At 37.9% G+C, this 26,501-nt stretch overlaps 1 protein-coding gene across 1 annotated transcript; it reads right to left on the bottom strand.

Annotated features, from left to right (window-relative positions):
• Window positions 1-4,564: 4,564 nt before the first annotated feature.
• CDO1 (cysteine dioxygenase type 1) lies at window positions 4,565-25,829 on the bottom strand. The gene is made up of 5 exons (XM_070935719.1): window positions 25,523-25,829; window positions 15,353-15,430; window positions 9,919-10,076; window positions 5,987-6,156; window positions 4,565-5,181 (listed from the first exon to the last, which is right to left on the bottom strand). The coding sequence occupies exons 1-5, from the start codon at window positions 25,699-25,701 to the stop codon at window positions 5,152-5,154; spliced, it is 615 nt and encodes a 204-aa protein (XP_070791820.1). The 5' UTR covers window positions 25,702-25,829; the 3' UTR covers window positions 4,565-5,151.
• Between the last annotated feature and the right edge of the window lie 672 nt (window positions 25,830-26,501).

Below are 26,501 nucleotides of genomic sequence, written 5' to 3'. Positions count from 1 at the left end.
TATATATATAATTAGTTAGTAGTTGAAGTTGATTACTGTATATGTATATGCAAATTTGTTTCTTGATAAATTAACTTTTAACTTAATCAAGTCTTTGTATGTTTTAAATGTTTTTCTTTTAAGAATGAATAAAGTTTTACTTTTTAAAATTAAAAAAAAAAGAATATGGGAAGTCCACAAGTTGGGCCTCTTGCTTATATTCTAACATGTGAAATTAAGGATACTGTACAATCGTTTGCACATCCTATCCTGTCTTTCCTTTGGGTATGTGGAGCAACTTTCTCCAAACTGTTGGTCATTGTATTATTCTTCAGATTTGCTGACTTGAGTTTACTTACAACCTTTGCATATTCTTTTGTTGCTTGTGCTATTCTTTCAGTTATTCCATCAATTTCTTCTGACTTGGAATGACTAGAACAGTGATCTAACTTTGTGTTCTAGTACCAATGGTTCTTATATATAGGGAATAATTTCTATGATATCTTGTATGTTGATATCTCTATTGTACAGAATTGGCATTTGCTCATTCCATCTGTTCTGACTTCAGAATCAAAGAAGATTAAATATCTCTGTATTGTAGGTATTGTAGGAGTGACCCATATTAGTCCATCTTGGATATAGCTCACAAAAATCTATGTCTTTTAATAGCATTTGTTAGAATGCAGTACGGCAAGCTACTTCTGCTGACTGCCAGCTGCCCAGAATTTTGGCAGTTCGAATCTCACTGGCTCAAGGTTGACTCAGCCTTCCATCCTTACAAAGTTGATAAAATTTGGACCCAGCTTGTTGGGGGCAATATGCTGACTCCGTAAACCACTTAGAGAGGGCTGTAAAGCACTGTGAAGTGGTATATAAGTGGTGAAGTGCTATTGCTACTACCAAATTCCTTCTGATTATCTGTCCACAGGCAATGTTTAACATACTAATTCAAGGTTGGAACCTGCTTCTCACTTAGGAAATCTGTTGGAAAATATTCCTTATTTTGCCATGTGTGTTTTTGCCATGTGTTTCCATATTCAGTGTCTTTATAGATGTCATTGTAACATTGTTTCTTGACTCTTCTAACAGTTCTCTGAAATTCTTTACCTTCCTTTTTGAGATCTTTGTCTTCTCTTCTTGCAGTTTTGAGTCTTTGTTCTGCAATCCTACTTGTTTTTGTCTCTTAGTTTTTAGCAACCTCTTTTCACATTCATCCTTGACAGCTTCTCTGATCCCATTTCAGAATTCCTCTCATTCCCTATCAATGAGGTTTAGAACTTCAAAGTGATTCTTGATGTTCTTGAAAATAGTGGTATATAGAGGTCGGGTTTTTTCCTTCCGCTTTGGCTTAACTTGAAACTTGCACAGGAGCAGTTCATAATATGTTCCCCAGTTGGGCCCTGCCCATGTCTTTTCTATTATCAGAGCTCTTCTACCACCTTATACCTTGCAATATACATCACTTTCTGTGGTGTCACTACTGTCAGCCTCCCAGGTAAACCAGGCAGGAAACATAACTAGATGAACTAATTCTACTTTATTGTAAGGTTACATGAACAGATTATTGCAAATCTGAAAGTATAAACTTGCCACCACCAGTTTTAACTGCTTGATCCATTAGGGTGGGTCCTTGCAAGTGGCTGTTGAGCCACTGAGAGCTCCTGCCTGTCATGTCTGATTGTTTACTAGACAGTATTTCTTCCTCTTGTCCCATAAGCTCATGCACACATTCCATTTATTTATTTATTTTATTTTATTTTAATTTGATTTATATGCCGCCCTTCTCCGAAGACTCAGGGCGGCTTACAATGTGCTCAGCAATAGCCTTCATCCTTTTGTATATTTATACAAAGTCAGCTTATTGCCCCCACAACTGGGTCCTCAATTTACCTACCTTAGAAAGGATGGAAGGCTGAGTCAACCTTGAGCCTGGTGAGATTTGAACTTGCAGTAATTGCAGGCAGCTGGTCTTAATAACCAGCTTAATAACAGGGTGCCTTAAACCCCTGTACTACCAAGGCTCTTTATACTATTATTATACTATTATACTATTATACTATTATATACTATTCATATTATACTATTATACTATTCATATTATACTATTATACTACAGTGATCATCTTCCTATATAGCTGCTAACCAGCTTAATAACAGGGTGCCTTAAACCCCTGTACTACCAAGGCTCTTTATACTATTATACTATTATACTATACTATTATACTATTAATATTAATATTATACTATTATACTACAGTGATCATCTTCCTATATAGCTGCTACTCAATATACTGCCTAGTTGTTTTAATTGGGTGGTTGGGTAGATTCATGCTTTATATGACCCTGGTGGGATTATATACTCTTGGCATAGACTCCTGACTTTTCATCAGTCATCCCTCTCGGGAACACCTCCTCCTCACCTGAGAATGAGGCAGCCAGCTGTACGTGATAGAGTTACGACTTGCATCTACTTGTAAATTTACAGTAGATAAATTTACAGTACAGCTACACAATCTTTTGGAATATTGGATAAAGGTATAATTTAGCTCAATTTTAATTACATTTAAATTGCTGTGCTTGGTAGAAAAGCAAAAACCCTCAGCGGCTGACCTTAGGCTACCCAGCTTGTCCTTTAGATAGATTCCTCATCTGTTCTGACTGCTTTCAGTTGGCTGAAGCAATAGAAAATGAAGTCAAACCTATAAGTACTCTAATATAAATTCTCGTGTCATAAAACACTTTCCCCTTTGTTAAAAAATCTATAGTAAATCACTATTACAGGTCATCAATTGGTCTGGGTAAGGTATCATCAATATGCTGATTTTTCTCAATTTTACAATGATCTCCTGCCCAAATTAGAGACGGTATGGAAAGTGTTAAGTCAGGTGAATGAGGAGACAGAAGCTAGGTCTTCAGTAACAACAGTTCTTTAATTCACGGTGTGACTCCAGCAAAAGCTACAGTGGAACAGCTCCCTTTATATACATATCCTGGCTAGGGAATTAGCCAATCACCAACGTGCAATTACCCTTTAAACTTCCCACCAAAACTTGATACATTACAAAAAGGTTTGGTTGCCTCTACTAGAGGCACCCTGGAAACAATGCATTAACTTGCGTATGGTCTCCTGTAGGTTGTATCTGCATCAGGGGTGAAATCCAGCAGGTTCAAGTAGCGGAAATTTTGAGTAGTTCCGAGAACTGGTAGCAGAAATTTTGAGTAGTTCGGAGAAGTAGCAAATACCACCTCTGGCTGGTCCCAGAGTGGGGTGGGAATGGAAATTCTGCAATATCTTTCCCCCAGGAGTGGGGAGGGAATGGGGATTTTGCAGTATCCTTCCCCTGGAGTGGGGTGGAAATGGAGATTTTGCAGTATCCTTCCTCTGCCACGCCCACCAAGCCACGCCCACAGAACCGGTAGTAAAAATTTTTGAATTTCACCACTGATCTGCACCCTCTTTTTGTGCAAGTAGGATTCCATGCTTATGAGCTCCATATAGGAAAGATCCAAGGGATGTGGACTCCTACACAATCCTTCTCTATACTGGCCTCCTTGTTATAGAAGTCTTTAACTCTAAAATGGGCATTAGGCTTTCACATTGTTTTCCATAAAATGGTTTGTTTCATGTAGGTATATGGTAATTGGTTTTTGTGTGTCAAGTGTTTGCCTTTTGAGTCAGTTGCCTGGACTACTCAGTTTTCTTGGCAGCATTTTGGGAAGAGGATTATCTTTTCCTTCTTCTTAAATCTGAGAGAGAAAGAGCCTTTGTGCCTAAGGCAGAAATCACAGGCTTCTGGTTTGTAACTTTGTGTCTTAACCGCTATACCAAACTCGTTCTTGATTGACTCTTACAATATTATTTTATGATTATATGGTGTTCGAGCTGCCATACACACATGTATACATACACACTCATATTTAAAGGCTGGAGCCTTGAAAGATAGGTGTTATATAATTTATATAAATAATTAAATTTCAAATGTAGCTTCCATGATATTTAGTACAGCTATAACAATGAGGTGGTAAAATAAGAATCACTGTAAAATTTAGTAATTTTGGCCTTGAATTTTATTAGAACTAAACAAATGTCACTGAAGTGAACATAATTTTGGAAGAAAATGTCTCCAACTCTTGTTTTGCACCTTTACATAATATAAGCTCTACTAGTTCACTGAAGTGCATTCCCAAGTAATTGCTGTCAGATTCTGCACAAGTACACAGACTTTGTTATGTGAAAAAGAGTTCCAATTTTAATTAGTAAATCAGCCAAATCTGTTTGTCATAACAAAGAACTCTGTTGAAGAACAAAATGGAATACTTCCTTGGTGCCTTTTAACTTCTAGTGCTAGATACAGTCTTTATAAGCATCCCAGATTCAGAAAATAAATAAATAAATAAAAATCAGTGTTCTTTCTCCCCTCGTCCTTAGTAATGGTTGGAACTAACAAAACTATTGATCAATTTCTGTGGACCAAATTCATCATTAACGCTATAGAGAAAAAAATCAATAGTACAAATGCATCTAAAAATCAGTTTTATTAAGGTAATTGGACAGGTTTTAACAATACCATCCAGCTGAAAAATTAACAGTTGAGCCCTTTTATCACCCTTAACTTAATCACAGACACTTTTTTTCTGAATAAAACATTGTACAGGATATTCCTTATTGCTCCTACTTAAAAAAAAATAGTACTAGGGTGTTAGATTTTAAAATGCACAATTAAAATTCCAACAAATTACTATATGCATGATAAAAAGAATTCTGTTTGCATCATAAAGTATACACTAGATAGGAATGTTAACACAGAGTAGAGTTTGACAAGTTATATACAACTAGTTTAAGTAATGCACATTCATTCTGAAGGCCTGCTAAATACAATGTCTCTGTGCATAGTCTCAGAAGTAGAATTAATCAGAGGCATTCTGCCCTTCCCCCCATGCTCTTATTTGTTGGTTGTCTGCAAGAATCTTCTATATTCTGCACTTTAGTGTTTTATGTATGAAAGAGAGAAAGAAATCATAGCTAAAAAGCTGCTTTTCATACAGGACAGCTATGTAGTCCTGCATAAAGATACAGCTTGATACTGGCATTAGCCACATAATTCTTCTGCTCTTGCCCAAACAATTTCTAACAAAATAAAAGAATATATAATTCGGTACATTTTGTGCTTCTCAGTTGTTTTCTTGAGAAACTGCTGAAGTCTAGAGAAAGAGATAAATGGAGAGTTTTCAGTTATTTTAAATAAAGCAGATGTCACTATGGCAAGAAATTCTAAAGAACTGCTATGATTGAAAAATGTAACATCAGGTACTACCGGTATTATGTTTTCCAATAATTTTTCTGAGGTATCAAGGAGATTTGCCCATTTCATATAAGGGGAAAGAGTGGAATTGATTTGTGAAATACCTAAAAATTAATATAATTACCATAATTTATTAGTGTTAAACTACTATCAATAATAATGGTTAATAATCAATAACTGATTTTATTGATTCTTTTTTAGCTGAGACACTTCTCAAAGGCTATCCTGCAGACCAGTGTTTTTAACACTGAAGGCAGAGAACTGCATAATTCAATTTTCTTCAAATGTCTGCGCTGAGAGAACCACATCAGAATAAAGACTTTAGCCTGCTCTGGTTCCCCAAGTCTCAATATTTTGTTCTTTTTTCCAAGAGAACCCTCCCTCTTTTTAGTCTCCTTTAAAAAAAAATACAATATGAAATATTAAAATAAAGATGTGCCATCCTCAAGGTGTACAATATCTTGTATTTGGAGGTTATTTTTTTAGTAATGAAAATGTCAGGACCGAAACTTTTATAATAAACCTAGTGTGTATTGTTTTTCTCTTCAATAATCCTGAAGCTTTGTTCAGGCATAAAATTATCATGTTTTTAATATCCTTGTCTAAGCATCATTATGTAAGAGTCAAGCTCATTTCCTGGGTGCTTCCTCATTGCTTCTATCAGCTCACCACAAATGTGCCAAGACACAAGTAGTTATACTTACATATGGAGTCCTTTCTCCAAACTGACTATAGAACGTCATTTTAACTTTTTGCTTGTGTCCAGTTCTTTGATCAAAGGTCTGGCAGATTTCAAAAGGTGGACTGTACAAGTGGAGACTAACAGCTGTTTCGGTATGGCTTGGGTTCTCCACACGATGCAAACCAATGGAGTCTACAAAGAATAACAAATCAATGCAGCGCATAGTTAGATTGGGCAGATCCAAGTTTTCAATCCCACCCCTCCATGAACTCTACTAGGTCAGCGGTCCCCAACCTTTTGGGCACCAGGGACTGGTCCTGTGGAGAGAGGTTTTTCCGTGGACTGGACGAGGTGTGGTTTCACCTGCTGTCGGCATCCCGCAGATGGGGCTTTGCTTATTTGCGCAGCCTGGTTTCTGGCATGCTGCGGCCCGGTGCCAGTTCATGGACCAGGGGTTGGGGACCCCTGCACTAGATGAGTTTCACCAGCTGCTTTATTAACATGCTATATTTAAATGGGACTTTCAAAGGCCTAGCATGCATATCCAGGAACTCAGTTTATTTCTTAATCAGCATTGGACTCACAGTAAAGTATTTTAGAGGAACTGAAGTTTATACTTCTGAATCATGCTGTGACGTGCAAATCTAGAAAGACAGTGCTCCTTTTTGGCCATAGGCCATAGACCAGCTCCACAAAAGGGTACTTTAAGACTGCATCCCGGTTTGTTAAAATTGAAGACAAAATGGTGAAAGAGCAATGAAGGGCTTCCTAAGCCTGTTTCCAATGATTTCAATCTTAAAAAGGATATTATGGGTTTTAAAGATTTTTCTAAAAACAAAAAACAAACCAGATAGACAGACAAAGAACCACACAAAGCACTGGGAGACGTGGTTGGATTACAAGCCAACATGGCTCCTCTGCATTTTATTGGGCAGCTGCCATTTTTATTTGTTGTCTGTTACTGGACTGTTTGGTAGATCATTTTTTCAGGAGCTGGAGATTTGCATTGAGAGAAAATTGTAGAAACAGAAGTTACTCTCATTATATAAAACTGCAATTTGAATGGGAAGAAATCCCAGAAAAGAAAAAACTATGTATTAAAGTCTTTTATAGTGCTCACATGCAACGTTTAACCAGGTCAACAGCAATCCCAGCTGGCTGTATGAATCAAGATATTCAGATTAGGAAGGAACCTGTTATAATCAACTTGTATTCAAATATACATATCGATTAGCTACTTACTGTCGCAGTGCAAACATGATAAAATGAATACCCAGAGTGAGCATACACATACATAAAATAAAGTGCAATAAATATCCAATAAATATTTAGCATCTTTTTATAACTAAAAGTTATAAAAATATGCTAAAATTATCAGTTTTTTCAGGGGAAGGGAATGTGTATTTGTGGTTGGAGAATCTAAACTATTAGTGTTTGACTGAAGGTAGCAGCAGAGAACTTCACTATCTTTTTCAAGGTTTTCATAGACCTGTGCATCAGAAGAAATTACATTTTCTTTTCCTCTGACTGCCAGAATAGCAGCACGGGGACTATTTAATTTGGACACTAAACTATGTAGCACAATAATGCAAATATAGCTGTCTCAATGTCACCCAGCTGGCAGAAATATATTTGGTGCTGAACTGGAATGTGGTTATGGTTTCCTCCTTTAGACATTGCACATGGTGCTGGCATCTTCTAAATCACAATACCTATTATTTGTATGTAGTACTACCAGGAAATACTTCCTGGTACCTACAGACTGATGAAGTGGAGGAGAGGAGAAGAACCGAAAAATTACAAAGCATGTCATGTCTAGCTTCATGGACTAACTGATATAAAGGAGTTTAAGCAATGATATATAGCTGAAATGCCAGATATTGAGAAGGTTTCATCAGCCTGGGTTTCATTGGCATCTGGAGTTGGAAGAGAAGGTTATCTACTCATTAAGCTTAACCTCTTCTTCTGAATTCCATCACAAAGCCAGGAAGATAAAATAGCCAGGAAAAACAGGATAGGTTAGGTTAGGCACCCATTTTTCCTCCACTTGGAGAAAAAGAAGATACTAAATGCTATTATATCTCTACAGATATGGAATCACACAATTTTCTTTTTTGTTATTTCAAACAAACGGAGGGACAGGTACCCAGAAGGCATTAGCCACAAAGGTACCTAATACCAAAAATAGCTTCTAATTTAGTCAGGAATGGTTTGGGTTTCTTTATTATTCAAGGACATGGCCATATAGAACAAGCTTTTCTAAGCTTAAAAGCAGATAATGTGCATGTTCTAACATCTAAGTTTGTAATTTGGATGATCATATAGCGGAAAGATGGTTTGAAGAGAAAAATCTTTTTTAAAAATGGGGCAGCAGCTAAGGAAGTTTTGATAGCCAGGCATAGATAAGATGACAACTTGGGAGAAAGGAAAAACACTGTGACAAACAATAAATAAACTGAAGACAATTCTCAGGAATGTAATGGAAAATTATGTGGTTTGAAGATAAGGAAATCTTAGCAGCAGCAATGTAAGTGACAGTTTGTTAAAAATATTTGGGTAGTTATTATGAAACATGAAGATAATCTCTGGGATCAGACTACTGATTTTTTTAAAAGTATTTTTATCCCAGCTTTATTATCTTTACAAATAATTCAAGGTGACAAACATACCTAATACTTCTTCCTTACCCTATTTTTCCCACAACAACAATCCTGTGAGGTGAGTTGGGCTGAGAGAGAATGACTGGCCCAAAGTCACCCAGCCTGTTTTTCATGCCTAAGGTCAAATAAGAACTTACAGTCTTCTGCTTTCTAGCTGAAATCCCCGCTATCAAAATTATAGTATATAGAATCCCACATTTTAGTTATTATGTGTACAGTAAGTAAAAATAAAACAGATTAGAAAGAGAAATTTGATGGAAAAATTCCATTGTGTTAGGAAAGGAAATTGAGTCAGTATTTTAAATTAAGGACTGATTGGTGTATGTTCAACCTTTGTTCTTCCTATCTATTCTCTCTACCTTGCCTCCAAGGTTAGAAAAATATTCAAGCATTGGTGTATCAACATGATCTGAACATATTTTCTTCTCTCTGTTTTGTTTTGTTGTCAATAAAGTTATTTTCTAAAAAACATTTCAATTTTGTCTCCAATGAAATCACCTTATTACCATATCCAGTAATATGCTATCCAGGGTAAAAACTGTAATTTTTGAGATTTCTTTTCCCCAGGTAAAATACTATGATAGCAAATTTTGCAAAATGAAGGGGGCTTTTTTAAAGGACAAAGTAGGAATTGACAGGGGATGCCTCTATCATAAAACTGACAATTCTGGGATTCCTGCAATTTTCCCATTTTTAAAAAATTTATAACAGTGTGATTGGCAGCATATGGGAGGTTCAAGCAGTATCACCTGTTCTACTCCCCTGTCCTTGAGAATTAGACAACAGAGCTGAATCATAATAAATACTTCTAGACAAATATGCCAATGGAAAAGAGAAGGTGAGATGAATGTGTGATAAATGAATGATGGGCACAGGGGCAACCAATGTTCCTTGCACCAAGCAATAGTTTTGATGGCAACTGGGATATCAATAAGATCTTTTTGAATTACAAAGTTAGTAGATGCCCAACCATGTCAAAGTCTAAGATTGGTCCCTGTTGGATGTAAACTGCCTAAATTGTAAGGGGAAAATTAAATAAGCTTCCCAGAATCTATTGAAGGATATGGAATAAAAATCATGCTTGCATCTATGTATGTATATATAAATGAATAAACAAGCAAGCAAAACAAACAAACAAGTCTTTTACTGAAGCAGGAAAATAAGGCCACTTCCCCAAAATCATAAAAGGACCTTTTCATGACTTTTAACATACCATAAAAATTTAAACTTTTATGGTAATCATTATTGGGGAAAGAATTGTTAAATTTAAAGACACCAGAGCAAAATGACTTACCATTAATGTAGGCACACTGATTTCTTTTTAACACCCTTTCTGATTTTTTAAGCATCTCTCCAATCCCTTTTTTGCCAGGCCACTCAAACAAAGTTTCCTTTAGGTTTCCTTGAAGTACCTTCATAAAACAATGTGAATCTGTGTGATCATGGATACTGCTACAAAAACAATTTCAAAAAATGCATAAAGTCAGAAAGATTGATGCCTGTAAGGTATATAATATACATATGTACTAGATCAGCTTTCCATAACTTGGCATCTTCCAAAGAGTTAAAATGCAACTTCCAGAATTCCCAGACAGCATATTGGTAATAAACAAAAATGATTAATTGCTATTTTGCACGGCACAACATGCCCTACAAATTCAATTATCCTGAATATAATGTCCTATTCCAGTTAGGTAACAGCAATAAACCACCATCTTTGGCTGATCTGGAAAAGGTAAGCAAGGGTTGGACCTGCTTAGTATTTGGATTGTTGATTGTCAGGAAATTCCACAACTGTAAGTTTGATTGAAAAGTTTGGGGTGGGGTGGAGGCAGTACCTTGGAGGAAGGCAAATGGTAAATCAGTTCTACATTGTTGGCAAGGTAACTATACAGACACATCCCTGAAGTAACTAGGGGTTGAGTTCTGTGTGAAAGAGTCTACTCTTTACAATGCTCTAAGGAAGCCAATTTTAAATATCCAGGTGTTGCTCTTAATCCCAGCGTCTGAGTTAAATGATCCATGGTGAAGGTATGGGGAATTGTAGTTCAGCAAAAGTGGACAGTTCAGGTACACATATTTTGCACTTTTTTGTACAAACATTTACCTGGACTGAATCAAAGTAAGTATTGTAGCCAGCAATTCTATCCATGCATTAAGAAGGAGAACTTTAAAGGAAAGATTAGCCCGGCTAGCCCAAAACTAGAAATAACACAATCTTTACTTTTTTTTTTCTTGAAACTGTACACTGATCTTTCAATTGTAATCTCAGTCTGCAATTATTTCTTACACACAGGCAAGCTTCCTAACGTGCTTTAAAATCCACCATTATTAATGCTATATTTCTCGGTGTTTGACTTCAGGATTCAAGTTGTTAACAAACATATCAACCAAGTTTATTGCAGATGCTCAATATGGAAAATAGTACTTAAAAATATGTTTGCACATCTTTTTTATTAAAAACCAATTTGGCACTATTTGTTTTTTCTGTCTCTGTTTTGCAGTAGAAAATAAATGCCACGTTGTTATATTGAGCAACACATTTAGAGAAAAAAAAGTAAAGTATCTAGGTTATAAAACACACATATGTTAAAGAGTCTGGAAATGTTAATTAGGAAAGAAATAGAACTAAGACAGGCAATATTTAGGTTTGGAAACAGTGTTAAACTATGTAGAAACAACTCTTAACCATAGATATACTATTACAGACCTTATTGCCCTACTACTTAAATGCTTTTGACTACAAGCAGAACTGCAAATTTACTAGACACTACTGCAGCTTCCCGGCAGAGCTTCATGCTAATTAATCGTTCTAAGTGCCCAAATACTTGTAATCCCTCAATTTTGGTCATGAATGTGATAGGTAAAATTGTGAATATGGTTATACTTGCTGTGTACATTATCCATATCAGGGATGGTATTCACTTACCTTCGCTACCAGTTCGCAAATGTGAGTGTGCGCGCTCGCAACGCTCGCACATGCCTACTCCATGCATGCGCAGAGCCTTCTGTGCATGCGCAGAGGGTCAAAATAGGACGTGATGATGTCCAGGCGGGTGGGCGGAGCCTCCCGCTGTCGGCGCTACCAGATCGCACAATCCGGATAGAACCGGCTGAATTTCACCACTGATCCATATCCATGAAATAGTTTCCTTCACATCCAGAATAGAAGAGGGATCACCTGGTGTCCTACTTTCCATCTCTGGAATAGAAATAAAGCTACAATAGCCTAAGGCCACTTAGGTTGAGACTTTTCCATGCTAATTCCCCAGAATACTGTTTGCCTTTTGATAAACTGTAGAGACAATGTAAATTTTGCTTGTGGTTTGTGTCTCCCTCCCTATTTTGCCAGCCTTTATTACAGTCTTGCTAGTTTACTGTTTCAATATTTGCTGAACTGAGTGATGTGTGTGCTTGCTTTGATCTAATCTAATACAGGAATTAACAGGAATGTGCTGGGTACAAACTAAACTGAAAATGAACCACAATAATTTTCCAATATTAATAGCACACATTCCAGAAAAACAAAACAAACAAACAAAACAAACCAAACCAAACCAGAAGCAATATTATTCTGTTCCCTATTAACTAAGGAATGAGCTACAAAATGCAGCAGGTTCTTTTCTGTCTTACAAAGCTCATATCCTTCCATGTCATGGAAACTGGCTTTGCTCTAGAGCAGAGATGGGCATCTATGGCAACTTTACAACCTGTGGACTTCAACTCCCAGAATTCCTGAGCCAGCATAGTTGCCCACCCTTGCCTTAAGAGGCAACTTGAGGGCTGAAGACAACTGTCATTTCAGACCTCAGGGTTCCAAGCCATTCTTGCATATAAAAGGGATATGTTATCCTTTGCCACATTGCCAACGACATTTTAGAGCGATATTGGCAGACTCTCTTGATCAGATTGAAAAAAAGAAGAATGAAAAGACTGGGGTGGGGTGAGGACTAAGAGGAGCATTCGACTTCTGGTTTTAAGCAGCCATTACAGCACAATGCTCTTTCAGTCAAACCCTGGAGCCATCTTACAGAGGCAGGTCAGAGCAATGAAAACCCTGCTACCATTGTAATAAAGCACAAAGAAGGAAGTCACCAAGTGGCGCTAAAGCAGCTGGTTCTGACAAAAGCGATCACGATAGCAACCTGCAAAAATCAAAAACAAAATAGTTCTTTTCAAGAACTATTTCTGGCTAAGCTATAAAACCCACTTATACCATATGTTTGTATGCCAAAAGGACAATGCTCACCCAATTTGTTTTCATCTGTAGCTGGCACTGGAAACCTGTCGCTGATTGCAGGGATAGGATGAACATTTATGAAGGAATCGAGATGTCTACCAGCATTTGTTATGTACCGTAATTTGGTGATATTCTGATGTGTATAATTTTTAGTGGTGAACCCATGTGGAAATCATTGCACTTTAGGCAATCATGTAGCCACATTCTATGGACTGAGTTCTGGAGAAGCAGATTCTTCAAGCTCCCAGAGGGTCTTGTACACCGGAATGGGAGAACATGCCACAGTCAACTCTCTGTGGCCAACTTGTTGTGGCCAACTCACCGTGGGACAACTCGCTGCGGGACAATTTAACAATTCTATTTAATTATTTAAAATAAATAAAAAAATATTTTATTTTTTGCAATTCACATTTCATTCTGTCCCTTCTTTTGCATCATTTCCTTACTCTATTTTAATATTTCTATTACTTATTCTATTCTACTACTTCTTTGATATTAGTGTAATTCTTATCCTGCAGCAAGCTGGCTGTGGCAAATTGTCATAGACCCCTTGTACACAGCTCACTGGCTGTGTCAGTGTCAGTGTCAAATGTGATGCTGTGCCTCTTGTTGTTCTTATTGCTCTGCTCTTAAAATGCTGGAATTGGGTGGTTTAAAATTTCTTTAATACCCACAATTTGGGACTGTTATGTTTAGTATAAAAATTTAGTATATAAATGAATTCCTCCCCATTCTTCAACATATGTATGGACAGGAATGATAGACTAGTTCTTGGGTCATTGTGACATTATACCCAAATAATATTAAAGCTTAATACAAAATAAAAATGCTTAAATATTAAATATTAAAAATATTTGAAGATTCAAGCATGCAGGGGAGGGATTTGCCCTTCTAGGAACAGAGGTTCTGTAACTGATGCTTATTTCTTTTTTTAAAAGTTCTGTCTGATCTCAGTTAAGTTTAAAAGGATCAGGTGTGATTGATCTTTGCATGGGAAAGCATGAGAGATTGAGAGCTGGAAGTAGAAAAACTTCCAGAAAGTGGCAGTGGAAAACACTTTATCTACTGTTGGCAAGAAAACTTATGAATGAGTATGCAAAATTGCTAGAAGTCACAAAGTTGCCAAAAAAAAAAAAAAAAGTGTTTGGTGCGTATGGGGAGACTGAATTTTGGAGCTACTTTTTTGGTAATCATTCCCTTATGAGAAGTCGTGTTAAGAGTCTCAGTTCTGGAGATGGGGATTTAAAATAGCAGCAATTATAAAACTTGGTCTTCTATTGGACTAATCCTGTGGTTGTTGAATGCAGGCAGAGAATAAATGAAGAACACATCTTCATAAGGTACATTTGAATAGAATAGAATAGAATAGAATAGAATAGAATAGAATAGAATAGAATAGAATAGAATAGAATAGAATAGAATAGAATAGAATAGAATAGCAGAGTTGGAAGGGACCTTGGAGGTCTTCTAGTCCAACCCCCTGCCCAGGCGGGAAACCCTACACCACTTCAGACAAATGGTTATCCAACATCTTCTTAAAAATTTCCAGTGTCGGAGCATTCACAACTTCTGCAGATAATTGTCCACTTATTAATTGTTCTAATTGTCAGGAAATTTCTCCTTAGTTCTAAATTGCTTCTCTCCTTGATGAGTTTCCACCCATTGCTTCTTGTTCTACCCTCAGGTGCTTTGAAGAATAGTTTGACTCCCTCTTCTTGGTGGAAACCCCTGAGATATTGGAACACTGCTATCATGTCTCCCCAGTCCTTCTCTTCATTAAACTACACATACCCAGTTCCTGCAACCGTTCCTCATATGTTTTAGCCTCCAGTCCTCTAATCATCTCTGTTGCTCTTCTCTGCACTCTTTCTAGAGTCTCAACATCTTTTTTACATCGTGGTGACCAAAACTGAATGCAATATTCCAAGTGTGACCTTACCAAGGCATTATAAAGTGGTATTAACACTTCACGTGATCTTGATTCTATCCCTCTGTTTATGCAGCCCAGAAGTGTGTTGGCAGTGCTGCACACTGCTGGCTCATATCTAAATGGTTGTCCACTAGGACTCCAAAATCCCTCGCACAGTTACTACTATTGAGCAAGGTACCACATATTGCTTTCTGAAATTAAAGCAAGTTCTATCTTTTATGGCTAGCTTTTGCAGGCCAAACAGGGTCCCCACACATTATACTCTTTCGGAAAGACAAAATCTTCTTCAAGAGAAATCAGCAAGCACTAATGAAGCCTCACCAGATGACCAGTGATCATGAGAAGTAATCCAGTATACAAAAACGTGGCCATTGACAACTGTTGCACATTTGGTTTTTGATCTGTGAATTTAAAAGATATCAATCTGTTGGAAAGGTGGACTTTAACCATCTATTACCAAGTTACAACATAAACAACATTCTTTTCAGGGTACATTCAAGTGTATTCACATTGTATAATCGCGTCCATAGATTTTTGAAAATCTTCTCAATTACAAACCTGCCATGGCCTTCTCCCCAGCATAAGATCATCAGATTAAATTTTCCATTTCCTTTATCTACAAGATTTCTTGTGTATCTGAAATGATAAAACATCAGGGAGCCTTTGTAAGTTTTACCCTCGAGAAGCAGAAATAATTTTTAAGAAGACATGAAATGGCACAGGCAGGCTGCCATTCTGCTCCAAAAGCACTTTGTGTTAAAGATTATTGAGATTTTAAACCATTTTATTCACTAGTTTTGCCTCCTTTTGAATACTGAATTACCTTACAGGCAGATGCTGGACAAGAATCACATTTCAAATGATTTAAACAGTAGGACATAAACTAAAGCATACATTTATTTATTTAGGGGTTTTTTAAATCCCACCTTTATTATTTTTTATAAATAACTTAAGGTGGTGAACGTACGTCATACTCCTTTCTCTTCCTATTTTCTTGCCAGCAACAACCTGTGAGGTGGGTTGGGCTGAGAGAGAGTTCCTGGCTCACAGTCACCCAGCCTGCTTTCATGCCTAAGGCAGGACTAGAACTCATGGTTTCCTGGTTTCTAGTCTGGTCTCTTCTCCATTAGACTATGTGATAAATAGTGGACACCAGCCTTCAAGATTTTTCCCTTGTCTTCTTTTGAAAACACTACTTTAAGGGTTAGTGAGCTCCAATGAATATGCGAGTCTACTTGTGGAGTTTTTCTCTAAGGTGTGTGTGTATGTGGGGGGGATTTTCCTTTTCGGTTCCCCATTCCTGACACTTCACCCTATACAGATGGATACTTCTGGAACACTGGATGAACAAAGATAATTATTTTCCACCAGCAGCATTACATTACATGCATTTTCTCCGCCTCTTTATACTATACTAATATTTTCCAAGATCCCTCTCTCATCTAAAAGGAAGTCCAGAGGGACTAAACAGCATCAAATCATTAAAAAAAACCCGTTTATATAGTGCTATAGAATTCAAAACAAACTTAAAAGCTAATTCACAACCCAATTAATAATGTAACCCAAATACTTCTCAGATTAGATAATTTGCAAATGTTCATAGTCATATTAAGGAAAGTTACTTTTCTGTGTTAGGTATATACCCCAAAGGAAAAGTTATGTAACAAAATATAATGTGTACATACATGCCTGGACACGTATGCATGAAGGCAACCAACGAGAAAGGAAGAGATCTTCCTGATAAAATACCAATTTTATATATAACAAGAGATTATGACAAACAAGATAAGAAGTGTCAAGGACAGGAGTTACTCAAGAGTCTCTGATTAGGAAGTTCTTTAGTTAGATTCAAGATAACAGAATAGAGCTCGCAGAACAGAAGAAAAAAACTGAACAGAAATTCTCCAAAACATTTGAATTAAGGCTGGTTTTTAAAAAGCTGCAAATAAGGACAGTTTCCTAATGCATTTATTTATTTATTTTATTTACAAATATTTATATGCCGCCCTTCTCCCTAAGGACTCAGGGCGGCGAACACAGGTTAAAAAACATACAATAATAAAAAAAGCCCAATTAAAACCAAATTAAAACAGAGACAAATAAATAATAAAACCCAGGAATCAGAAACAACCCATTTGTTGAAACAGCCAAGTCTTTAGGCCTCAACGGAAGGAGCGGAGGTCAGGCGCCATCCGAAGCTCGGTGGGTAATTCATTCCAGAGGGCAGGAGTGCCCACAGAGAACGCTCTACCCCTGGACGTTGTCAGCCGACATTGTCTGGTCAACGGTACCCTGAGGAGGGCAGCCCTGTGAGAGCGGACAGGACGGTGGGAGGCGGGTAGGAGATGGTCCTGCAAATACCCCAGACCTAAGCCATGTAGGGCTTTAAAGGTAAGTACCAGCACCTTGAAGCGGATCCGGAGGACCACTAGTAACCAGTGCAGCTCACGTAGGAGGGGTGTTGCACAGGAGTAACGGGGAGCTCCCGTAACAACCCGCGCGGCCACATTCTGGACCAGCTGGAGCCTCCGGGTGCACCTCAAGGGCAGCCCCATGTAGAGGGAGTTGCAGTAATCCAAGCGCGAAGTAACCAGGGCATGAGTGACTGTGCGAAGGGCATCTTGGTCTAGGAAAATATTATCAGCTGAATGGACATAGTTTTAGATCAGAGCACTATCCAAACATGGAGCACTTTAGAAAGTATTTGGAGAGAGACTTTTTCCAAAATGAAAAAATTGAAAGAATTGAACTGCAGGAAACTCACTTATGTACAGGCAATGTGTTATCAAAAATACTGCAACCAATATATGATATACAACATAACAAGATGACCCAGTCCTAGAAAATAAAATTTGGCTTAGCGCTTTTATTACATGACATTGTATTTCACTTATGTAATTAATAATAACATTATAAAACCTAAGTCAATACTTGGGTAATGAGGGGGACTTTTGGTGAGTGCTATGGGGAGTTAGGCAGAAGGCAGCATTTATGACCGAAATAGTGGTTGGGTGCTATATCTGAATTTGCAAAATCTCTTCAGAGAAAGGAAAGATTGTGAGATAACTCACATGCACTCCAGACAGCTGGTCTTGTTGAGTAGATTGCAGGAACCATGGTTTTGCAGACAGTTTGACTTGTTGAGTGGTTGGGAGTCAAAGTAACAGTTAACAGTATAACAGAGTTGGAAGAGACCTTGAGGTTTTCCAATCCAACCCCCTGCTTAAGTAAGAGATCCTATACCATTCTGGAAAAATGACTGTCCAATCTCTTCTTTAAAATTTCTGAAGGGAAGCTGTTGCATTAGTTAATTGTTCTCACTTTCAGGAAATTTTTCCTTAGTTCTAGGTCAGATCTTTCTCTGATAAATTTCCATCTGTTGCTTCTTGTCCTGCCCTCAGGTGATTTGGAAAATAGGTTGACCCCCTATAGGCAGTCCCACAAACATTGGAAGACTGGTATCAAGTCAACCCTAGTCCTTCTCTTTGTTAGACCAGACATATTCATCGTGATTTGTGACATGGTCTTTTAAGGACAAAAAGCTTGGCCAAACCTCATTTCTTAACCTTTTTATTTTTGGGGGAAATATTAAGACTCTTTAGATCAGCATGTTTCTACTGTATTCACTGGGTAAGGTTCCTTCTCCTTAGTAAAAGAAGTTTTAAATAAAATTCTAAGCACTTGGAGAAATATTATTTTTTGGAATACAGGAAATAATGTTTGGAGTGTTTTTAGAAAGTTAAAGAATAAAGAATTTTTTGGAATAAAAATTGGAAATAAATTATAAAATCCTTTCTGTGGGAAACTAGATGTTTGCATTCTTTGAGAGGAAAAAAAGTTGGGTTTTTGAAGTCTGGATCCTAGAAGGCATTAGAAGCAAATGATATAATGGATGCATCCAGAAGTAAATGTAAAAAGTGATTCAAAAGATATGCTTAAAGATTTCTGGCATTAATAAAAATCTAAATGGTGCTATGGAAGCACCATAGGTTCTGGACAAGAAAAAAATTGATTTAAATGTGAAAATGAAAATGATAGGCTATAAGACAGATATGGAACAAGATGCTGAACAAAACATGTTGATATTAATTAAAACATGTTGATATTAATTAAGGAGGCTGTGCAGAAAACAGACCATAAGAGTGGCATATACAATCTTTATTAAAGAGTACAATACACAAATACATATATAACCTTTTTACATTGGATTTACAACAGAGACTTGTTAATACTTAAAGAGTTGGGTTTTTTTGAGAAAAGACAAAAAAATTTAAAAAAACACGCGTTGGGGTATTATGGGTATTTGTAGGGACTTAAGATCAAGTTTTTTGGGAGTAAGGGGAAGCAATATAGGGTGGGTTATTTGGCCAAAGTTAAACAGGTAGGTTGTTAATTCTGACGATTTTTAATGGATTTTTTCTGATTAGGACTGCAACATGGTGCTTTAAAGTTTTGCTTTATTCATAAGAAGATGTTATGGATTCTTTGGTCAAGGAATTTCAGCTGGCAGGATCCAGGAGAAGAGCCTTTTCTGCTGTGGGAACATTGTGCCTCCCCAGATGAAATCCTCACACTTACTTGGCCTTCCAAAAGGGTTTGACAACTTGGCTCTGCCAACTGGCCTGGAGCATCAATGGGGGAATGGCATCTTGGAGATGGTTAATGAGTTAGACCAGGAGTCTAAACACTCAAAGAGCCATTTGGACCCGTTTCCCACAGAAAAGAAAACATCGGGAGCCGCAAAACCCTTCCTGTGCCTGATTATTTCTTGAGCGGCCACAAAACTAGCATATGTAGTTGAATTAAACTTTCTGTTTTCTTCTGAAACTTTTCTTTTCTTGGATTTATCCATGGTTGGCCTATCAGGGGTTGAAAAGCTCAATAAATCGTATGCCAACAGATGTCCCACATTGGTGGTTGTAATGCATATTTTGAGTGACAGGGAGGCGCAGCAGAGGGGTGAAAGAGCCACATGCTGCTCCAGAGCCGAAGGTTGCTGACCCCCAAGTTAAACAGACCCCATCTCCTCCCTGTGTGTACTGTGCTCCCTCCCCCTCCATCTTGGTCAATTGAATTATAACAATTTGAAATGTACGGTCTTTATTGTTTTAATGTTTCATATGGTATTTTTATTGAATGACAGAGCTGTCTAGGCAAGATAGGCAGCATAGAAGTTTAAGAAACAAACAAATAAATAAATAAAATAAGACTTCTATTTTTGACAATTTTTTTCTGATTATATTAATATGATATTTTAGGGTTTTGTGTTAATAATAAACAGTTATGTGGATAAAAGGTTATTTGTTATAACCTTTTGTTATTGGTTATATGTTTTAAATTTTTTTGATTAAATTTAAAATGATTATGTTAACTTTTCTGGTAGCCTTTATTGGTTGTTTACCAAGTACGTTTGAGGGATAAGGTTTTAGAGATTTGTTGAAGAATAGAACAGGAGATATGAATGAAAAGAAGGAAATTAAGTGGGCTTATATGGTTAAGTTTATAATAGGTGGCCATTTTTGGTAGCTCTTAATAGACTTTTTGCTGATTAGGGCAGACAACAAGGAGTTTTAGATATGTTTATAGAGAATGAGGTGAGATATGGGATTAAGAGATTGTTGGATTTGAAAAGCTGATGGTAAATTGTTAAAGTTGTTTGCTACTTGCTGGGAAGAAGGGAGATATTCCTTTTTATCTTCTTTTTTCTTTTTTTTCTGTTTTGCTCTTTTGTAGTTTGCATTACCTTTACTTGTATATTGTACTCCTTAGTAAAATTATTTTTTTTATTAAAATTAAAAAATATTTTGGGAGATGAGCATCAAGCATCTTAAGTCAGTTTTTTTTTTTACTGATAGGCCCAGTTCACAATGTAAATACGAAGTAGGGATGTATGTACTAGATATGGCTATTTCATGATACTATGATACACTATGACTCAAAAATAGATTTTTGTTTACCCAAAGTGACCAGTCCAGTGGTGAAATCCAAATTTTTTAACTTCTGGTTCTGTGGGCGTGGCTTGGTGGCGTGGCAGGGGAAGGATACTGTAAAATCTCCATTCCCAACCCACTCCAGGGGAAGGATACTGCAAAATCCTCATTCCCTCCCACTCCTGGGGGAAGGATATTGCAAAATCTCAATTCCCACCCCACTCTGGGGCCAGCCAGAGGTGGTATTTGCTGGTTCTCCAAACTACTCAAAATTTCTGCTACCAGTTCTCCAAACTGCTCAAAGTTTCCACTACTGGTTCTCCAGAACCTGCAGGATTTCACCCCTGGACCAGTGGCATCTTCAGGGTGTATATGTGTCAAAGGCCATCCACCTTCCTTGTCCCTTCGTATGTGTGTGTGTAACATCAATCTCTTAGCAGTTCTGTAACTGCTATTTTGCCAGTTTTGAACATACACATACACACACACTACTGATACCATTGAAAATGACACAGATGGATTGGAAACTATTCCATTCCAATCTGATCACTGATAAAACTAAATTCCTTATCGGTTTATACAGAGCTGTGGTGTGTTGCATGGGTAACAGTATTTTTGTGAGCAGAGGGCCTTTTTGTAAAGCGCTCTGCAGGATAGTTTATGAACAAGAGGAATAATCAGACTTGGGATTGTGGTATCTACTTTGAATTTTACCAGAGTATTGAGGACCATCAGCTGGAGTAGAGGCTACAAAAGGGTTCAAGAAGAAGAAAACAAGGATTCTTACTTACTTCAAGGAATGCTTTAGGAAAACAAATGTTGCTCAAGATAGAGTCATGATCAACCAATTATTCAGCAAGATTATAGACTCTGAATAAACATAACCAATGAAGGAGAACCTCCCTGGATAATTGGTTCCATTGTCAAAGTGCACAGTTAGAAAGGTTTTTCCCTCACTTCATAATCTGCCTTTTGTAATTTAAACCCAGTATCCAAACTCTTGTCTTCTGGAATGAGAGAAAACAGGTCCTGCCCCATTTTATGTGACCTTCTCTCAGGTATTTGAAGTGTGTTATCATTTTATCTTACCCCTCAGATTTTTTCTCAAGGCTAAACATAACTCATTCCTTCAAACTCTCTTCATAGGGACTTAGAGAGGAAAGTACATAAACTACAAAACTGTGACTTTTGTTAGCAGGACCTTGTAGCATTTTAAATATGAGATAATTCTTGAGAATTATTACTATAACCATAACCCTATAACTATGTACAATAAAGAGCTATGATTAGTTCCTCAGAATAGACAATTGTCTATTCTGAGGAACTAATCATAGCTCTTTATTGTACAAACATATATTACTTACTTTTTAAAGACTTCCTGCATTTAATAACTTGCTTTATTGTGGCTTGCTTTATTACTTGTAATCCTGATAATATTCATGCTTGCATTGATGTAATACAATATCAGGTAATTTCATCATACCACCTAGTATGGTAATATGCCATTAAGGGAGTGTATCAAACCAACCAAAATGCTGGAGTCTACAAATGGCTTTAAACCTAAATTTCCATTGCCATCCAAAACTAGTGCTTATGAATCAGAAAATGTAGAGTTTGCATCTCAGAGGCCTTGCTATTATTTCTTTTTAATTGTCAGTATGATGGGTGATATAAATGATCCAATACTCAATTTGCAGAGTTGGTCACTAGCAACTCCCTTAGCTTTTTGGTCACTCCAGTCTTGCCATTCCAATCACCTGAGCCTCAAATAAGCAGTTTCCTTTAAATTTATGGAATATATTTACTTTAGGGAAAGGAGACAACCAATGAAATGCCAAGCAACCATTAGCTCATAATTAAATCATGATTAAATCTTCTTTCCCTATATATCTGTAGTAGGGATCTCCTGGCCTTCCAGATGTATTCATCTGCCTTCAACCCTAGTTAGTCTGAACAGGGATGTAGGCTTCTGGATGTTACTATCCTTGAGGCATTGCTAAAACCACAGGCTCTCCATACCTGCCCTTTGTCGCAAACAGAAATATATAGCATTTAATCATCTATGACACAAAGTGTGGGGAGCGATAGTAACATTCCATTTCATTTCCAAATTAAAATTTGTAAATCCTAATAATCCAATTATTTACTTCATTAACTAATTTTTAACAGAGTATACAACAAAAGTAATGAGGATGCCCAGAAAGATGTGAAAGTTAACAGAAATTTTGATTTCTGTAGATCAAGATAAGTTACTTTACAAAAGTATTTAGGATTCTTTATTCAGTGGTATTTGGAACATTTTTCACAGGTAAACTTGAAGGACAGGAGAAAGATAATTTTGCAAGATACCCTGTGCAACTAAGATGGCCTTGATTGACAGTTGCGCATTTACTAACCAATGAGTGAAGATCACATACGCTCTTTAGGAGCTTACAGAGAAAAGTAATCAATGCCATTGTTTACTTTGGAAGGTGAAAACTGATAAGGAGTCACGCCAGCTATATCAGCCACTGAGGTCATCTATATAGCAGTTGTCACTCTCCAAAACTTTGGGAAGTATCTTTGGTATTTTGCCAAACATGACCAGGTCATAAAATAATATTCAACTTGTGCCAATCCTTAACTTATGTAACAACCATATTGAGTTGGATGTACCTTAAGAACTCACTTTTTGACCTTTCTCTATTACATAAAGGATAACTTAATGGTTAGGGCAGCATTTCTGACCTGGTGCTTTCTCTTGGCTGTGATTGCCAGCATTTCCAAGCACTACGACCAATACCAGGTATAAGAAGGCTATGCAAGGATCAACAACAATTGATTCACTCAAATCGGTAGTGGGAATATGCTACTGCCTGAAAGATACAGCTTTATGCTTTAGAGCAGTGTTTCTCAATCTTGGAAGCTTGAAGATGGGTGGACTTCAACTCCCAGAATCCCCCAGCCAGCGTTGCTGCCTGGGGGATTCTGGGAGTTGAAGTCCACCCATCTTCAAGCTACCAAGGTTGAGAAACACTGCTTTAGAGAATTACTTCACAAACCCCTACAAGCCAGGAGAGTTGGATCTGCATGTACTTACCTACTTTCTGTATTGCAGAAACCGATATACGTGATATATGTTGCTATACTCAACATCACTGGATGCAGCTTATTTTTTCTTTAATATTACTTATCATCTTTCAGAGAAATATGCCTGTTGGACTGTTGTGACATAGATCACAAAGAGTCTCACAATGCTTAAATAACAACATTTGCTAGACTAAAACCATACACATGAAGTTTCTGTTGAGGCAGAAATATGTTTGGAGATATGACTGTAGATATGGGAGATGGTAGGTGATAACCATAAGGTTCAAGGGAAACGAATTGCGTAATTGATGGGTAGCAATAACTATTTTATTATAGTGGCTATTCACAAATGTGCATGGTCATTCAGATATTTCAACTGTGCCACTTAGCTTTCGGTTACTCAAGGTCAGAGGAACAAAGTTCTTTTTTGTTAAAAATCAACCTGCAAGTGTCAAATAGCTCTACTGAGTGAGGATGTCTAATCCTATGATTTCATTCCCACATGGAAAGAGAATCCAATACCTGTTGCAGTCATACAGGACCCCATCAACATGACAGTAACTACTGACAGAAAACACTAATCGGGTCAATTGCAACCGGACAGCTGTGTTCATATGAAGTTTCTGGATGTAAAAGACATACAGCTAGAAACTAACCATACAGGCTGGGTTCATACAACATGCAATTTTGTTAGGAAGTTTGTGAATACAATTTATAAGTACATCCTATGGATTATGAATCAAACCAGCATCCAAATCAAGTATGATGACTTTGCAGCATTACATGGGAATTACAAGGTGGTACTGTAGTTTGCCGTTCTGTGTGATGTGATTTTCAATTGCATTTGGCAGCATCACTCTACATCTTTACTAGACAGCTGAAGATTCTTTTAAATTATATTCACACTTTTGCAACAGACATGTTATATTGCTCCAAATTCCCTTTCAGATGCATTCGTCAAGTTATAATATGTATAAATGAAGAAAATCTTGAAAAATGAAAACCAGGCGATCAACATAATTTCACACCTAATAATCAGATGCACAAACTGGTAGAAAAATTGTAGCAGGTAAGGCAGATCCTAACAGATCAGCTGCAAAGGCAGCACAAAACTAGCATCACCTCCTTTGACACAAAGGTTGGTTAGTCTAGTGCCACTTTGATTCCCCTAACGGGGGCACTTCGAATGGGAACCAAGGAGATCCTGCAGCATAAAAAGGATCACATTGCAAGTAGAGGTCTGGAGCTAGACAGCCTGGGAGTGTTGCCAATGCAGCTCTCCCCAGCTGTTTCTAAGATACCCCATTCATTTCTAAATTACCAACCAGCGCTGGATTGCGTGGCACTCGATCCAAGTTCTTTTTCTTTTTCTTTTTTAAACCAAAATTGCACTTAATCTCATTTGCAGCCAAGGGAATCAGGTTGGTAACAAAACATGATCCATCAGGGATGAATTATGCATGTTTTTTTTTAAATGAAAGCTGCAAATTAGATACGTGTAACGTGATTCTCATGAACAGAATTTGGCACACCTTAAATCGGGAGGGGGCAACGGAAGAGAGCGAGTTTGCATCTAAAGGCTGCGCACCAAACGTATTTCTTTCTCTGCCTTCAGGAGCAACTGAAGCCTCCGAGGTTATAATTCCGCGTAGCAGGCATTCATTTCCTCTCTCCCTGTGGTACACCCCCCCACCCCACCCCACCCCACCCCACCCCACTCCCCAATTACCTGAATTGGTCAAACTGGGCATATTTGGTCCAGTCCTCTGGGTTGCTCTCGTAAGATTCCATTAAAGTTTGCACTTCTGCCACATTGACTTTATCGCTCGCAAACAAGTGATGCAGGATCTCGATCAGCTCCTTCAAGGTCTGCGCTTTCCACGCTTCTCCCTGCATCGAGTAGTCCATAGCTCTGGGCCGCCGCTCCCTTGCAAGAAAGTCTTCCCGCTAGATGGACAATGAAAGCTCGGCTCTCCACCCCGCACCGCAACGCCAAAGCAACGCTCGCACTGAAAGCCGCCGGCTCCGCTCGCCTCTCTCTCTCTCTCTCTCTCTTTCTGGCGCTCAGAGGAGGAACGTACCAAATATCTAAGGAGAGCAGAGGGAGGTACCAACTCGGCCCTTTCAGTCAGCTATAGGTCCCTGGGCAGGCTAAAATAAAAGACACCCCCAGCGTCGCCGCCAAAGAGTCCAGGAGCTGCTCTTTTGAGAGCCCTCCGCTTTTCCAAAACTGAACGTCCGCCTCTCTTATTGCCTCCCGGCCCCATTTCATACAAGATAAGGTCCTAAGCGATACGGCGCTCAAACTCTGCAGAGCAAACGGAATTGTGGGGCGAATGCACAACGCGAGGCCTCATCAATGGAAGAAGGGAGGAGGTCTCGGCCCCCAAAGATTCTCATATGTAACCGATTATTGCTCATCTTAACAACTACAATAGAAGGCGAAGCCTCCCGGTTCGATCGGATTATCCAGCAAATCTTAAAAGAGATGCCACGTCCGTTCGTTCTCTTCACCCCGATCGGCCCTCACTTCGTTTTAGGCGACAGTGGAGCTTTAAATGTCCACTTTTCGTGGGGCAATAGTCAATGAGATCCGGAAAACGCAGAACGATTATTTAATCGAATAATAGAAATGTGCTCGATACTGCAGGTTGCTTACTAGTTCTCTCCCATATCCTTCAACTGGCTGGCTTAAAAGTGCCAAAGTA

The sequence above is a fragment of the Pituophis catenifer genome, unplaced genomic scaffold (assembly GCF_029215685.1).
Source record: "Pituophis catenifer annectens isolate HBS135680 unplaced genomic scaffold, rPitCat1.0.hap2 SCAF_2, whole genome shotgun sequence".
Lineage (NCBI taxonomy): Eukaryota > Metazoa > Chordata > Lepidosauria > Squamata > Colubridae > Pituophis > Pituophis catenifer.
Note: the sequence above shows the minus strand (reverse complement) of the source record. Positions and strands in the feature narration are given on the sequence as shown.